General features: G+C 38.6%; 1 protein-coding gene across 2 annotated transcripts in view; it reads right to left on the reverse strand.

Moving 5' to 3' along the window:
• Nucleotides 1-17,622, reverse strand: part of KCNQ3 (potassium voltage-gated channel subfamily Q member 3) — a 199,534-nt gene that overhangs the window by 19,982 nt on the left and 161,930 nt on the right. The window contains exons 3-10 of one of the 2 annotated variants that reach the window (XM_032182573.1): nt 15,887-16,013; nt 13,865-14,037; nt 11,780-11,935; nt 10,265-10,375; nt 9,534-9,629; nt 8,063-8,157; nt 6,317-6,343; nt 2,491-2,547 (exon numbers count right to left, since the gene is read on the reverse strand). In XM_032182573.1, coding sequence (XP_032038464.1) covers nt 2,491-2,547; nt 6,317-6,343; nt 8,063-8,157; nt 9,534-9,629; nt 10,265-10,375; nt 11,780-11,935; nt 13,865-14,037; nt 15,887-16,013 — 842 coding nt within the window. The remainder of the gene's footprint in view (nt 1-2,490; nt 2,548-6,316; nt 6,344-8,062; nt 8,158-9,533; nt 9,630-10,264; nt 10,376-11,779; nt 11,936-13,864; nt 14,038-15,886; nt 16,014-17,622) is intronic. The other variant, XM_032182574.1, reaches the window with a different exon arrangement.

Below are 17,622 nucleotides of genomic sequence, written 5' to 3' on the forward strand. Positions count from 1 at the left end.
ACTTCCAGTGTAATTCCAGAAGTTGTGGGGAATAACACATCTCAAAATATTCTGATATAAATGCAGAGTATTTTTTCTATCTTGTGATTGCTTGCCTTGCATGTTATTGCATCTGCTCCCTTGTGTTGGAATAAAAGTTTTCCCCAAAACTTCGCCTTTAAGGTAGAGTTCAAGGATGAGAACTTCATAACTATGGAAGATACAAACCACCACAAAGGGGGAAAGACAGATGCATTGCAAACAGTTTGGCTTGAAATCTTCACAGCTAAAGAACAATTCAGCTCTCAGATTCTTGCTCTTCAAGAGCAGTGGGAATTATTTTGGAACATCTGAGAGAAGAATTTGGTTGCTGATATACAAGAGATGGATGGCTTCTGCAGAAGATGTTTTACCCCTGCTCAGAATAAAGAGTGGGAACCACTGAACTAGAAATACTGTTTCAGAAACAGTCATGCAAGGAAATAATGCAGTTACATCCCATCATGCAAGCCAGATACTCTCCTCTCTGTTCTTTGCCTAGTATTGGAGTTTCATAAGCAAATGGTACATGTATGAGAAGAAAAATAATGAATTAATAATAAAAATGAATCAAACACAGCCCTCTTCCATGTATTAAACACTTTCACCTCACATGGAGTAATAATATTCAGAAAATCTTTCCATATTTTTGCAGTTTAGCTAATCTGTAGGTTTATTTATTCCTGGTCTCAAGCAACTGGAAGCAAAAACAAGTCATGTTTACTTCAATATTTTTCTACATTATCCGCTGTCCTTATTTGGGTGAACATAGCTTTGGGAAATCAAACATTCTAAATGAAGTTTTCAGAAATATTCTCCTTTGAACTTCTCCCAGTGGAAATTAGCATGAAACTAATATTATGAGGACAGCAATGAGTCCTGCTGAAAATCTAACCCTCAGTAAATACATTCAACTGATCTCTAAGAGTCTATGTCTTTTCCCAACAAAGAACATTTTGCATTTCCAAAGTTCTTGAGAACTTTAGCCAATCAGTTTTTCCTTTTAAGGAAATCAAATAACATTAATTTCTATAGAGAAGAACTCACAAAAATGTTTGACATTAAAATAGTTGACTCTAACTTCCTGAAAACTAATGCCTTCTTTAAAAGCCACTTTACACCATGAATCCCAAGGTCTAAATTTACAAGTGTCTGATTTATAATAGGAAAACACCCCATTTTAGGTAACTTTTCCTCACCCTCTTGTGTTTTATGTTCTTATTGGTATTTATGTGTAGGCATAACTCTAAATCCAAACTCACCTACCATTCAAATTATTTGGTCAGAAACATGAGCACAAGTCCTTACTTAGGCTCATCTTTGATGCCCCTCAGGAAGAGAAAGAGCTGTTGTCCACACTAGAGGCTTTTGCTGAGTCCTTTTTCTCATATGCATTCACTAAAGTGAATGGAAATGGGCAAAAATAAGCAGTATCATGGCAATCCATGGAGAAAATAATCCAAATTCAATTCTTTGTGAAAACAGGATGGATATTTTTCACCAAAGGCTGCATCCAGAAATGTAAATAGAAACCATGTGGATGTTGACTCACTCTTTACTTTGCAGTGAACATTTCTTCATGTATCAACCACTAGAAGCAAACCAAACTGAAAAAATCAATGTCTCTCAAATGTTTTGCATGGGCCAATCATTCAATGAAAAATAGAGTGCTTCACTAGCAGCTCTCCAAAAGCTGAAGGGCTTAGGCTAGGAAAGCTGTGTTGTGTGCTGATGATTTCATGTTTGTGGAATGAAGCAGAAATGAGAAGAACAAGCTAAAGTTGAATGGTAGGAAGATGTTTGTGCAGGATAAAATAGAATGTTTGACAATTTAGTCGAAATCTTAGTATTTCCAATGGTGCGTCCTTCAGATTTCTGAATTGCTACTAATTACTTCTATGTCCCATTGCAGGAAGATAAAGTTCTTGCCCCACATTTCAGGTCACAGTTCAGCAAGATGTTTAAGCATGTCATTAACATTACTGAGATGATAAAAATCCTCCACTTGTTTTCCATTTGCTGAACCAGTACCTGTAAATAAACATGCAGGGATGTTGATCCATTAAAATCAAATACTATGTTACTTCTATGTATTTGTATTGACAGGGTTGGGACTGCAAAATAAACAGTTTTCATCTATTACAGAATGTTTTTCACCCATAGATTTCTGAATGCTTAGCAGAGTAGGTTAGTATCATTTCCATTCTATGAAAACAGTGAAAAGCAGTTGTTTCTAAGCAGATCATTGGCAGAGCCAGAACTAGACCCAATGTTTTCTGAACAGCAGAACAATGAACTACCTGCAAAGTCATGCAAGTTTCTTTTTATGTTTAAATAATGTTTCAGTCTTATCTCTCATTACTTTTCATGGTAGTTAGATGAACTACTGTAGTCAAAACAGAAAGTGCAGGCAGAGAATGGCATGCAAAAAATATGAAGAGTGAGGCTTGATTGTTACTTGAATGTATATACCTAAGTTTTCTTGTGAGGCTTGATCCAAAGAATGACTCCCTACTAAACATGACATTACTGTAAAGTGAAGAAAAGTTATTAAGATGAGACGTTAATGATTACCCATGAAAAGCTCTATGAAAAAGAATGGGAACATCCTTTTGTTTGTAGTTAGTGTAGTGTACAGATCAGATTGGCTTTTTTCCTCTTTCTGTTTCAGGAAGTTGCATTAAAAGGAAATGCTGACAGTGACAGTTTCCAGCCTTGAAAAGAATGATTTTATCTGCATTATATTGTTACTTCTGGCAATATAAAAATGCACCACATTATATGCATTCTTTTATACTCATAGAATAGGTAGGACTAGTACAGGTTCTGCCACTTAAGGATCTCAAAACATCTTTCCAAAGACAGAGATGTTATTTATCTTGTAGACATAAGGAAACAGGGATCAATGACTTTTCTGCAACCACGTAATAATGCATCTAGGAATAAACATGTTCTCCTGATGTCTAGTTCTATGTATGGGAAATGCTCTGTGCAGAAATTAAATACCTGATTAGGAACAAGGCCCTAGGAGAAAGTTTAAAATCCTTCACTAAAGTGCCTGTATATACAAATGATTCAAAATTCATACATTAGTCCAAATCATTGCTAATAGCTGGTAACTGTGCTGAAAAATCAAGGCCACAATTCCAAACGCAGATGTAAAAACTTGGTTCAATGTAAACAACATGTCCATCCTGTAAAGGCCTACCCTAAATGTTGGGAAACATAGGTCAGGCACCCAAATATTTGCTGAATGAGAGCACTCTAGCAGATATGAACATTCATGTATTTTTTTCATAAATCTTCCTTCTTGGGAAGTAAACGAATACATACAGAAGTGCAACAGCACAGGAGTTTTCAGACCAAGTGGGAACAGGAGGTCCTCCTTTCTCTCCAGGTACAATTACTACCTGTAGTAATTCCATGTGCTCATAGTTTAAGGCATTGATCAAGGATTTAAAAAAACTGTGGCAACTGTAGCACAAAGTCAGCAGACTCCCCACCAGTAAGCAGTGAAAAGCACAGCCCCAGTTCCTCCTGGTTTGGGAGCCTGTATAAGGACACCTAGTGAAAGCGCTGTTCTTAACAGAGCAGCATGATATATACCACGTCCCTTCACTGCTTACATGATCCACCCTACTGTCTGAGTCAACGTGCTCTTCATCAAGTCTCACTTCTTCACAGTTTTAGTTTCAAGTAAGCTTCAGTAAAGCTATGGGCTGTTGCCAAACTTTCATTGGCTTTCTGCTACCACAAGTCCTTTCTCAAGGCCTTGCTTTGGGTTGCAACTTTTGAAATGGATTCTTCCGCACTGTTGTCTTCCCTGTGTTTCTTCCAAATGGTCTAAGAACATGGAGTTGCACCTCCCTGACAGTTTGTCATCCTGCTTAGAGGAGAGGTCCTCAAAGGATATGTCATAGAGCTGGCTATGTGGGGTTCCTAAAGAGCTACAGAATAGAAAACGATGCTCAGAGCACTATCCATCCTCAAAGTTTCACACAGCCTCATTTTTATTAACTAGCTATGTTTTAACTCTTCTGGGAAAGATTTGGACCAATTCTTCTTTCTCTGTTATCAAACACTGTTCAGAAAATGAACTTTATTACCACAACTTGTCCATTAAGTACTCCACTGATGCAAGATCTTGGAGACAGAGTGCACTGATGGGCTGCTCTCTCCACTAGGACCACATTTCCTTATTGACCTTTTATTCCAGTCCAGCCTCCAATACAAACTTCAGTGGAATACAAGTAATACTTTCCACACTAAATCACTGTAGGAAGAAGACTTTATTTATTTATTTATTTAATTACATGGTCTGTAAATAAGAGCTTTATGAGAGATGGGAGGTGGGACTGTCAAAATAACCAGATTTTAGGGCTCAGTCCTATGTCTACTCAAGTCCATGGATGCTCCCACAAGTACCACCATTTGCTAGTTTACCTGGAGAGCTTTCAATCCCTTTTAGTGAATGATTATTTCCATTAAAAAAGTCTTGCTAAAGCTCCAGTGCAGGATTAATGATGGTTTTGCTGAAGGTCATTACTTATATAACAACATAAAAGCAATGCATAAAGTGATAGAATGAGGGGCCCTGGGATTACAGTTTTAAAGATTCTGTGCTGAGAGTCATAATTTTCATGTTTTAATCCACTGCATTGGTGTTAAATGTCTTCCACTAACATGAAAGTTAGAGCAACTCAGAAGCTACTTCATGAACTGTTCTGTCACTGCAGGTGCAGGAACTTTTCTAGAAGGGCTGTGATTGACAGCAAACTTCAGTAATCATTCAGTTACACCATTTTAATCTGCTCTTGCATCTGAGTCAGAGCATGGGTTGGCTCAAAGTATAAAGTTACATACTTAAAAGGATTTCACGTCCTAAAACCTCTCCTAGATATTAAAGGCCAACACTGGAAATGCCTAAAATCTCCAGACTTCTGCATGCTTAATGAAGCTGCGTTTTCTCAAGTCTGCCTAGCCTGGGCAGTGTCATGAGTATGTAATACTTAAGATTCAAAAGGATCCAGAAACTAAGAAGCTCCATCCAGGTAGTTTTTGAAGAGGAAAAGGTTAGCCTATGATGATGGTGACAGGATTATTGGGAAGCCATCCCTTTCCCAATAATTAATGACTACAGCACTTGTTGAATTGTAAGGAAAACTGGGTTTCTCTGCTCTGTTAAAGGAGATTTGTACCCTCATCATTCATAGGAGAACACCAAATATGAACCTGTTTTTTTTCAGCTTCCTTTGTTGAAGCTATGCTTTGTTATATAAAAAGATTAAATACATTCTTAAAAATATATTAAAAAAATATAATAACTTTTCATCAGGTCTGGGACTGAAACCCAAGCCTCTTCTCTGGCAGTTTACAAAGTCTACTACAATTCTTGTTTTTCTTCTCTGTGTTTTAAATGGGGATGGAAATGGAAATAGTGTCATCATGACTCTTTGTGGAACTATATATCCTTTAATATCTATTGACTTTCATTGTGGGTGATCCATTGCTAGTAGTTTAGCATTTAAGTCCTTCAGGATCTTGACCTAAAAAAGTTGAAATATTTGATGTGCATTTGAATCTGTAACTTAGCTGGAGGGTTATGAAAACTTCATTTCCAAATATATTTGAGACCTTGCAGGTTCTTTCACGGTGACTGCCCTGTTGTAGTGTTCAGTGACTGATCAGTATTAGGACTGGTGATTCTTTCATTCTCTTTGCTCATAAATTCCCCAAAGTTACTGGGAACTTCCCCATCTATTTAAGCGGAGGTGGGAACAAGCCGTCAGTCTCAATGTAGCCTTTTTAGTACTGCCAGAGAGCTTGACTATCCTGCTGATCCATCTTAGCCTTCTATCTTACCATTTATCATCAAGAAATATGTGAATGTGGTGAAATAACACAGAGCTGATCCCTTACACCACAACATTGCTCTGCACAGAAGCACACATGAAGCAGAACTTTAAATTCACACCAGAACAACCTGGATGCTAATCCCTAGCTCTATAGCATGGACCAGGAGAAATCTATATAGACCATGATTAATCATAATGAACAATAAAGCTGTTTACAGACAATCAGCAAGCAACACTTTGCATTTGTACAATTAGCATTTTAGCTGTGCTGTTAAATTGGAAAAAAAGCAAGCAATTAGAAAATGGATTGGTTAATCATTTTTAATGACTATCTGTGGTGTTAGTAGCATGTTTTGGTTAACAGCTCATAAATCCACAAAGAACCATTTAACATTCCCCAATAACTGTATTAAAACAAGGCTATAATAATGACAGCTACATACCTGGCAGTACCATCCAATTGCTCTTTCCTTTTATACAAGAGCAGAAGCATGACAAGAAAGCAAGGGGAAAAGAATTACATAATAAATTCAGCAGATTCTTTTTATAGAAATTGTTAATCTATTGCTAATCACTTATACTTTTTCTGTTCTGTGACCATTACTGACAGCAAAAATAAAAGTCCTGACACTTCATTGTAAAGTACCCATAAAGCAAAGAAAGTGAAATAGCTTCTTGAAACTAATCTGTGCTTCATTAGAATGGCAATCCAGTCTTTCATGAGAACTCAGCTCCCTTGCCCTCTCTCCCAGGACCTTATTTGCAAAACACCTATTAAATTTCAGGTTGCATTTGAATCACAGAAGAACCTACATACAATGAACAAGCTTGAAATCACAGTAATGAGTCTAGATGCCAGGTGAACCTGAAAATTACTCTCTGAGCAAAACCTGAGGTCAAGAAACCCTCTAGAAATCAGTCTATAGTAGATAATGTGGGAATAGATACAGAGTGAGGAGGGATAACAAAAAGAAATGTACTGAGCCTTAATTAAACACTTGTTTTTTCTTAGAGATTTCCTTTGTGACCAATGTGAGATTAGTCCTAAAGAAACATTTAGATAAAACAAAGAAAGGGATAATATTTGTGATTTTCCCTTTGTGAAGGCAGAAGCCTGAAAAGTTTCTTCAAGTCAGTTTTGAGCAACAGCTGATGCTGCAGTATTAGCTCAGTGAATACAGCTTACCTGTGCTCAGATCTCTCACCTGAGCAGTGGTTTAAGAGCACCTTTTTTTAAGAATGAGAGATATAACAGCAAGCCCAGAGGGAAAGTCTAAAACATATATTTAGTTTGTTAATGCCCATCATTAGCAGCTGACAGTCTATAGCTAAAAGTTTTGGCTTTCATAGGGCCAGTTTTAACTCTTAATACCTCAAAGTGAGGAAGGTGCCTGTTTGACAGGCCAGAAAAGTGAGGATCAGACAGATCCATCCATTAGTATGTGAACATAGATTAAGTATGCATGTTTGATGCATGCAATGCTTTCACTGAACTCTGGAGTGGTGATTAAAATTAGGATTAAAAAAAAAAATAGGATTCTTGACTATCCAGAAAAGTTTTATTGTTTACTGTCAATGAATGGCTTCAGTGGGAGACAGCTTTAGACATTCTCTGGCTGTCCTCCATTGAATTATACCTGTAAGTAATTGGTATCGTCAAAAGGCAAGGATTTAATAAGCACTGATTTTTTTCTTGTGGCATGGCCACCTCCATGGCAACATAATTCTCAGTCTGGTTGAATTGGAGGGGAAATAATTTTCACTATAGCCCATATCTTAAAATACAGAACTGCATCCTAGAGGGTGTGAGTACAGGTGCCTGTGAAACCCAGGACTTAACCTTTCTTGGGATCAAAATTATGGAGGAAGAAATTGAGATATCCAGGTCAATAAACTCCAAAGTCTTACAAAATAAAGCTGACTGTGAGGCAACCATGTCCTTTGTTTAGCCTCATGAGAGGCTAAACACCAAGGGAGATATCCATGTGCTCCCACTACATCCCACTAAGGGAATGGAGAAGAAATAGATCCAGAAACCAAAAGTGTGTTTTTCGCTCTCAAACAGGAATACATTAACTGGCAACTCTCTGATACGTACAAAAGCCTCATTATATACAAAAATTCCATGTTTCCTCTCATGACTAATACTTCACAGAAAATGGTGATGGAGAGGTGGACAGTGCACTTACCTAAAAAATGGAAATGATACAATTGATTCATAAAACCTCCAGGTAGCAACTAGATCAATCCTGTTGGGGTTAGTAGCATAGTATCTCCAGGCAGCCTGGAGACAGCAAGGGAGAGACAATAATTAGTATTAGGTAAAAAAATTCCTCAGACTGAAAACAGCCATATTGTTTCAAAGAATGTAATGATTCACCCGAGTTACTATCTGGAAATTAATTACTAATCAGCCATACCAAATGAGTGTCACTTTATGGCAAAATTATTAACACGAGTTTATTATCTGGGAAGCCTCCTAAAGGAAACAGGACATGAGGGAGAATCACCAAGACAAACAACAGAGCATACCTGACTAAACTGACTTCTTCTCTTGTAACCCTAAACACTGCTATATGTGTCCAGTGTTTCCAGAAGTGCTTAAGCTAATTTACTATCTAATGTAACATTAAAGGAAATTTTGTTGAGCAACTTACTACTTCGGCACTTAGCTTCATCCAAAATTCTCTAAGCACAAAACTACAAATATTGTGGCTAAATTAACTAGCTGCTAAGTGGATATACTTTAATTTAGAAGGTGGATTCCATTCACTACTCATTCTTATAGTCTCTTCTGTTTTCTAAGCAGCGTTTTTAATGAAAACTGTGTAATATGCCATTTGACCTTTTTCTCCTGAGTACTGGTTTGATCCTAAGCAGTCCTGAGCGTCATCACTTCACTCTGATATTACAAGAAGTTTCTCTCTCCTTCTATGAAAATGCTACCATTTGCTTCACTGCCCTCAGAGTGTGCTCCACACCTACACTGAGCAACTTCTGTCAAATTCATCAGCCCCCAGATGAATCATTTTATGCTTGAATTTTTGAACTCATAGCAAAGGCCAGAACAAAAGTCCAAGTGAGCTAAGAAGGCTCTTTCCATTGATTCATTTGTTCTTCCAATAATGTAATGGAAGATCCAACAGAATGTTTCAGCTTTTACAAACCACGCATGCTATTTATGTAATTTGCCTTGATTGAACCAGTCACTGTCTATTGTGTTACTTCCATTGATGTTTTCACATCAATAACAGCATAACTTTGTTTGCACATAAAACACTCTCTCAAAGGAACTGGCAAAACCTGGATTTTGCAAATAATTTTTTTTTTAACAGCTTGTTTTCTGTGATTTTGTGGCATTGACAGAGAAGATGGTTGTTTTCCAGAAACTAGCAGATGAGTGCCTTTCTTCTAAAGACACCTTTCTTCTAAAAGATATTCTGGCAGTTGAAAGATTCCTCAAAAACTGCAAGGACCACTGGATTGTCTAACTCAATGCAAAAAAAAAAAAAAAACAAAAACAACTGACTCCTTTACAGATACTTGTCGACTCCAGCTATGTGAAATGAGAATTTGGGTGGGGGAAAGGGATAGTCCTGGTTACATGACGCAACAGTCTTCATAACCAACATCTTTTCAATGAGAGAAGTGGCTGCAAACCTGAATGAGCTCAGCTGCTGGCTTTCTTCTTTTCTCAAAATGTTTTTGACGATGTTGTTCCTGGACCTTCAGTGCCAGCCCTGATCCCAGAATGCCCTGAAAGCATAGAGTGATGCAAGATTTTAGGCATTTCTTACTCAGGAAAAGTGTAGGGAGGAAGGAGGGGGAATATATGAGATTAATTGTTCTGCAGAGATGCATGGGTTAAAGAACGATCACTGCTCATCTACTCAGATGTAGATCTCTAGCTTGTAAATATTTAGAGCTAGGTAATATGGTCCCAACACTAATTATGAAATCAGTGGGCCTCAAATCCTTTAAAAAATTGTCTTGTGTGGCTATGTCAATACCAGTAAACTAACCTGGGCCAGGATACAGGCTTGTGAACTATCCTGTAATCACCCAGACTGTTCACTTGCTGGATTGATTTTGTCCTTTGCCAGCTAGCACTGTCTCAGAGAAAGCCCACACATTCAAGGAGTATCAGGGTGACATGTTATTCCCAATAGTCTGTATGCGAAGTTGGGAAGAAGGTTGTTTGATAGCAGTGTGCTACTTGCCACCAGAAAGCAGAGCATGAATCAGTTATTTACTAACATAGACCAGCTCAAGTGTCTGAGTCCTCCTTTAAAAGGAATTTTATTTTAACTAGCAGTTTTGATCACTTCACCTTCTTTTTGCAAGCACACAGCTCTGGGCTGTGGCTAAGAGGGTAGGAGGAAGGTACTTACTGCAGGAAGAGCAAAGAAAGACACTCCAATGAGAGAGAACGTAGCTGCAATCAGCCGGCCCTCCCATGTCTTGGGGGTCTTGTCACCATACCCAATCGTAGCAAGGGTGATCTGTGGGCAAAATGACCAGGCCTTCCCATAAGTAAAACAAAGCCAACAAATTGTCTTTAAACATCACCATCAAACCTGTGTAACTCACTTAGCTCTACGGGTGTTCACACACAACTTCTTAAAACGGGATCTTTATGATGGACCAGCCAATTTTTTTCATGGTATCCTAGTCCAGAGGCACTGCACCTGGGAGAATGGATTTAGTTTTAAATCAGCTGCCTCTCTAGGATACATTTGCTGAAAGGGAACTGATGTGGCACAAACAGTGAGCCCACTGTCAATGCACAGTTAGGAATAGGACTTTTCTATTAACATTTTGCAGAGCTTTAACAACCAGTCAGAGCTACCTCTTTTGAAGCCCCAGTCCCTACAAAGCAAATATGATTTTCTGAGAACTTATTCCTTTCTTGTACATGTGCTAATCCTTGTTTTTCAGCCACGTACATTTTCTTACCACTAACACTTTACCTGAAATTCCTACTAGACAAGGATATGAAAATATCCAACTGTTCTGTGCATCACCTTTTTGGTTAATGATGGAAAGGGGGGAAAAACAAAACAAACCCACAACTTGCCACTTATAAGTGAAGTGCATTAAATAATAACAATAAAAAAATGTTGAATCTTAGTCACAAAATGATACAGACAACTTCCATAACTATTGGTAGAAAAGAAATATAAATTCTATACACCAGGTGGCAGGAATCTTATGTGATCACATAAGCAGAGGCGCAAACCAATACTCCACTCTTCATGAGAAGCAACAAGAACAGATGTATTAAGGGTCCCTCTTGCTCAGTATCCTACCCCCCATGGAAATCCCTCACATATTCTTGAGAAATGCATATAATACATAAACAAAGTGTTGATTATCCTTCACAGAGACATCTTTCTACCTTTCCATGCTTGAATCCAGAGAATCCCTCTGTGGAAGGGTCTTGTTGTCTCTTTATAGACTTAACTTCCATGAATATCTACCTACAGTGGCCAAACCTATGCTGTGGTTTGCTAGACCTACAAAACAATCCTTTGGCCAGATCTGATTTAGCCGTTTGCTGAAGGATGTAGCTCTCACAAGCAGGATACTGCTGTTTTGAAAACCAGGTCTCCCATAGGGATAAGCTCTGCCAGTGCAGTTATACTTATAGAGACCCTCCTCCTGTGAGAAGCCAGGAACACAGACTGATTTCTGAAGAGGCTTTAAGCACTTAAGAGCCTTTGTCTGACTGAATATCAACAGGGATATCAATTCTAACAATTGGCTTTAGGGGTATCCTTACTATTGGTAATGTTATACCAAAAACACTCACCCAAATTCAGCAGCACTTACACTGTGGCCCCTAACATCATCTCTGATTATATACAAAGTTTTTAAGATCATAAAGTATTTTTGGAGTCACTTACCAGTCCCCACCACAATGCATCTGCATAGGTTTCAAACTCTTCCTTCATCTCCACACCATTAGCGTCTTTTTCAGGCACATCTTTTTCAACCAGATAAACAAGAAACGAGGATAAGATGAGCGTCAGGAACCCGATGTACCAAGCGGTGATGAGTTCCTGCAAATGAAACAGATGGACAATGGAGGGGCTGAAAACAGACTCAGTACCCCTAACTGGCAGAGTAAACGTCAGAAGAGGAAAGAAGCACTGGAGATAGCAGCAGAGCTGTCACTGCTGGCTTGGTCACAGTCCATGATCAGCTTGGCTCAGCACTTACTGGCAAAGTTGCAGTTCTGCGTAAAGCTGGGTTAAAAGTTTAGCTGCACTATGACACAGACCTCTGTCCCTGACCTTAAATCTTCTTTGCTTTTAACAGTCATGCCCATTCCTACTGCCCCCAGGCTGGATTTGTCTTGTCTGGCAAATCAACAGTTCTGCCCAAGTTCCACCTTCAGAGTGCCAAGGCTGTAGAATGCAGTTCCTTCTCTTTAGGCATATTAAAGCAGATTTCAAGGTATGTTTTCAGCCTGGAATGATGCAATAAAAACACACCTTTAAAAATGTTGGTGTTAAAACAAAACCTGACCTTGTTTTGGAGGGACTGACTACAGTGGAGTGTGTGGCTAATCTCATTAAGGTGGGAGACTCAGTGAAGCAAATTACAATCCCAGAAATGTCTGAAACAGAGCAGAAAGTGTTCACAAGCAGCTAAAAATCAATATTCCACTTTCTTTCACCTTCTGAGAATGGCTCTTACCAAAGAAAGTGTTGTAGCTGCGAATTTCATAATTGAGTCTTGAGATAAGTCAACTTCTTTTCTGATTTCTGCTGTGCTACCACAAAATGTAATTTGTTGTCTATCCTTGTTATCAAAATTGTTTCTTTACTGTCTTCCAGTGAAGCAAATTTCTCTCAACCTTTTCTTATCTCTCTCATTCAGCTGAGACCCAAAGGGTAGTGATGGGGAATAAACGAGGAACAATTGAAAAAAATCTCACACTGTGAAGCCTTAAACATTTCTAGACAATGTCTTTGGCATGTATATTTCTTCTATGATCTCAGTTTCCTGAGAAACATTTTTGACATAAGTGTTTATGTGCCACCTGCCTTGTAGCAAGTTTGTACAGGGAAGAAACAGAAGTTGGTTTGAAATGAAGCAGGGTATCCCTATCAGCCACTACAAAGACGCAAAGCCTAATTATGCTGTGCCAGCTGGCATTTTAATTTAAACAAAACAAGCCAAAAAAAAAAAAGAAAAAAACAAAACAAAACAAAAAAGAAACCTAAAATGTCAGGAATGTCATTCATGGATACAAAAAAAAATAAAATAAAATAAAAAGAAATGTAAGTAGCACAGATTATATGCAGTTTTTCTACACCCAGTGCAGATGAGAAATCTCATCTACAGGATTTTTATGCAGATAGTTTTTAACTTGTAATAGTGTTTGGTGAAAATGCAAGATCACAATGTATCTGTCGGGTGTGAGACAGAATGTCTGACTATAGCATCAAGTTAGACTGAGGAAAGATGATTTTAGAAATCCTGTCTGTCTGGATTCACACTGTGTGCATCTTTGTATTGTCTGACCCATGTTTCCAGAGAAATTATACCAGTAGCTCCTTCTGAAACCACATTTCTACTAGCCAGCCTCTTTCCAACCTTCTGGAGTCCTGCTCCATCTGTTGATCAGGCAAGCCTGTGAAGCCACTAAAAATACGTTGCAACTACAGAGGCGTTTCTGCCAAAGATTTCAATATACTTTACCATTAAAAGGATGTCCTTCCTCTTATTCTGTGTCATGACAAAATTCCTGTTGTAATGAGCATGGGAGTGAACACTCAGTTTTGTCACTTCCCAACACCACTATTGAGTAGAGGAAGATAGAAATGGTTCATAGAACAGAAGAGGGAATAAAGCTGAAAAGGTGAAACAAAAGCTTGTGCTAGAAATAATCCTAAGGAATTGCTGCACCTGTGCTTCCCCTCTCTTCCACTTTAAAATCTCTCCCCCAAGACACAGGTAAGTCCTTCAAGCTCCTCACTTACTTTGCTATGTGCACAAATGGCCGATCCCAAAAGTTTCCATGTGCCACCCCGCCTGTCCATTCGGAGCATCCTTAAGATCTGAAGGAAGCGAAGGCTTCTGAGAGATGTGGCCAGAACATTGCCCTGGTTCCCAACAGCAACCACTGGCACTGAAGCAATCAGCACAAAGATATCTGCAAGGTGAAAAGAACAACAAAGCCTGCCAATAAAAGTGGCCCCATCACCCACTTCTTAATCCCATCTGGTTGTGCTGTAAATTTCCCTAGGTGAATCTTAAAGCTGCCTCAAAATGCCTCCTCATGCCAATTAAACAGATATCTGCACCTGCAGCAGTCAGAGTCATGCACAAAACCCACCAGAGAGCCTTGTAATCAATTTACAGATCAATGAACTGGACTTGAGACACTGGCTGAGCTAGCTTAGGGATGCACGGAAACAGTGTTGTAATGCTGACAGGAAAAAAAAGTAATCTTATGTCCCTCTGGAAGGCCATAGTGAACACAGATTTATAGGTCAGCAGACAAGAAATTCAGTTTTTGATGGTGCATCTAGTATTCTCTTGGCTGAGTTTTCCTATTAAAATCTTTGTAAGCACTCACAATGCCGATTCACTGATCAAATGAAAAGGTCTGAAATGCAAATCACATTGATTCTTGTTGGTGGTTGTTGTTGCTGTTGTTTTTTTTTTTTTTTCCCTTTCCTTTTTTCCCCTTGTTTCCTCCCAATTTTTGATCTTACACATGTACAAGTAAAAAGTGGTATCAAAAGACTTCAAACGTTCTCTAGGCACTCATTCTTTAAATTGTCTTCATATTTTATTTCCAGCCAAAAAAGTGGCACCAGATGGATTTCAGATTTATTCACTTTCAATTACTCTCAAAACAAACTTGTGCCAATAACAAAAAGAAGAGATGACATTAATAAATCCAGTGGGGTCTATTCTTTTCTTTACTCAGATCTCAATGCAGATTCATTCTCAGAGTGAGATGGCACTTTTATTAAGAAGGCATGAGGTGATGTCAATCCCACTTGCTCACACAAGCTCTGCTGCTCTCACAATGCTCTTAGAAATATAAGTATTTATACAAAAGGTGCCATTTTTATGCACCACCCATTTCAAGCTATCACAGATGCACAAAGAAAATTTGTTCCAATTTTCTCTATCATCTAGACCTATAAGATGAACAAAAGGGAAAGGGTAAGAGGGTGGCATGTATTTGTATAACTGCAGCACCACAGGTCCTGAGAGTGCTATGTGATGCACAAATAGCAACCAATAAGTTAGTTGACCCAAAAAAAAAAAAAAAAAAAAAAAAAAAAGGAAGGGAGTCCTGGAAAAAAATCACAGAATCACAGAATCACAGAATTTTCTAGGTTGGAAGAGACCTCAAGGTCATGAATGAATGTGGGTGTGCATGACTGCATGACAGGTGCTCAGGGCAGGGTGAGATCCTGAATATTGGCTAGTTGGTTTGTGGACCCAATGGGGAGTTTTAGGAGATTAAAAGGTGAATAATGAGTAGTTTTATGGATAGCTGTATGTGGTGCCTTCCAAGCTTGAAGGATAACATGGGGAAAATCACAAAGAAACATTTTTGCAAATGTAGACCAATATTACAAAGGTAAAACACAAAAAGCAAGTATGAAAGGGGGCTGGAGAAGATGGCACAGATCTGACGGGCTTTGAAACTAAAGGCAGATAATGTATATTTTGGGACGAACTTAAGAAAAAAGCTGTTGGGCTCAGGACAAGGAACATGGATTTGAAGGGTAGAAGTATCCATTTGCTCACATTGGCCTGCCACCCAAGAGTCTCTTGAATGGATTGTTATTGTCAGGTACTTCAAACAAGCACTCCATGCTGGACACAGTTCCTAGCACAAAGGGCTGGGGTGATTTCAGTGCTTTATTATTATTATTATTATTATTATTGACATTCACCAGTTCCTGGACACCCTCCCAACCTGGCTCAGAAGTAGAAGGACATAATGAGGAAAACAACAGTAGAGGGTGTATGCCTACCCAGCATGCACAGAGGCTTTCTGGCAAATTTGAGTCTTCCCCTCCATCCTTTGTAGCGACAGCAACACCCAGCAGCCCAGATTCTTAAGGCAAACTCTGCTCCAAAGATGAAAATGGCAAACGTTTCCTGTATTAAATATGCAAATGAGATCATTATACAACAATTTTGCAGTAACCCTAGACACATGGAGATAGCTGAAGCAAGAAGAGGAGGTGCAAGTGTTGAGAGAGAGAGAGAGAGGAAGGAAGAAAGTAGGAAAGAGAATATAGATTGATGAGGGTCAAGACAAAGTGGAACATAGCTTTACAGCCTGATAAATTATCTGTGTAAAGGACGTGCCTCTGCTGTTGGGTAAATGTTGAAGTGCATACCCTGCCCTGACAGAAGGACCATTACTTCAAAAAAAACTACCAACCAACCAAATGAAATAAAAACAAACAAACAAAAACAAACAAAAAACCTTCCAATTCCCTATAAAATAAGAACACATGTGACTGCAAAGCTCCCTGTGCACTGCACACCTACACCCAGTTACCCACCAGCTGCTCCCTCATGCAGCTATGGGTAGAGAGATAGGGACAGGAGCAAGTGTATTCACATGGTCATATTTAAGGAAATAATAAAGGTATATATAAGACAAATTTAAGGCATATATTACCCCTTTAAGTTTATCATGCACAGAAAAATAGGATTTTCTTATGGGCTGCTTTAAGGATAGGGATATTTTCAACTCTTTTAAGTGTCAGGAGAAACTGGGAATGAGAGAACTTCTCTGAGGTGCTCTGTGGAGATGGCCCAAGGGCATTGTTTGTGCCTCTGAATAGCTGACAAGGCAGAAAGGGGGATTTTCCCTAATACTCATACCCACAGTTGTTGAGTGCTTCTGAAAAATCACTGAAAGCCATGTGAAAGCAGGCAGAGGAGAAGAAAAATTGTTTCAGGCTTTCTCAAATGTGAAAAGTTAGGTCAGAGCAGGGTAAGAGGGACCAAGAGCAAGATTCACATACCCTAGGGGATGAAGGTGTTTTCATACAGGTACTTTTTGAGAAGGAACATGCAAGTGGAAATCACCCTCTAAGCCTCTTGGTGTTTAATTCTTATCTACACCTACATGTCTCTGGGGTACAAGGGGAAATAGAAACTGAGATCCCAGAACTACTGCTGCTGGGCAGTTCACCTAGGGATGCTTTTCTACAAGACCAGGCTAAGTGAGGCAAACTGCTCTCAATTTCATGATATCTATGGGACCAGAGGAAGTTTGTTAAGGTAATTTTTATAAAATGATTAATATGTCATTTTTATACTTAGTGGGCTTTTCCTATTTTTTTCTCCTTTTGCCAAGTGGGAGGCATATAAAAATGATGTTGACTGTGGATTCCAGCATTTATAAAATAAGCACACTGGAAACTCAAGAGAAAGGAATAAATTTTCTTCAAATCCATTTTCTCTCTTTCATGGATACTAAACAGAGACACTGCTGGCAACAATTTCAGTTATGCTACTATCAGGCATGAGTTCAAGTCCAATGCTGACAAACTCCTCTAAAGAGATGCTGTGATTTACAGAATATTATAGAATAAATCAAAATTATTGAGAGATCCTCCCAATTTTTATTTATTTATTTATTTTTCAAAAATGCTTAGTTCTGGCCTGGTCAATGGGAAACTTTTTGGTCCTTCAGTGACAGAACTGTTGGGTACCTGCTGAAAATTCATTATTTAAAAGTTTTGGGCTT

The sequence above is a fragment of the Aythya fuligula genome, chromosome 2 (genome assembly GCF_009819795.1).
Source record: "Aythya fuligula isolate bAytFul2 chromosome 2, bAytFul2.pri, whole genome shotgun sequence".
Classification (NCBI taxonomy): Eukaryota; Metazoa; Chordata; class Aves; order Anseriformes; family Anatidae; genus Aythya; species Aythya fuligula.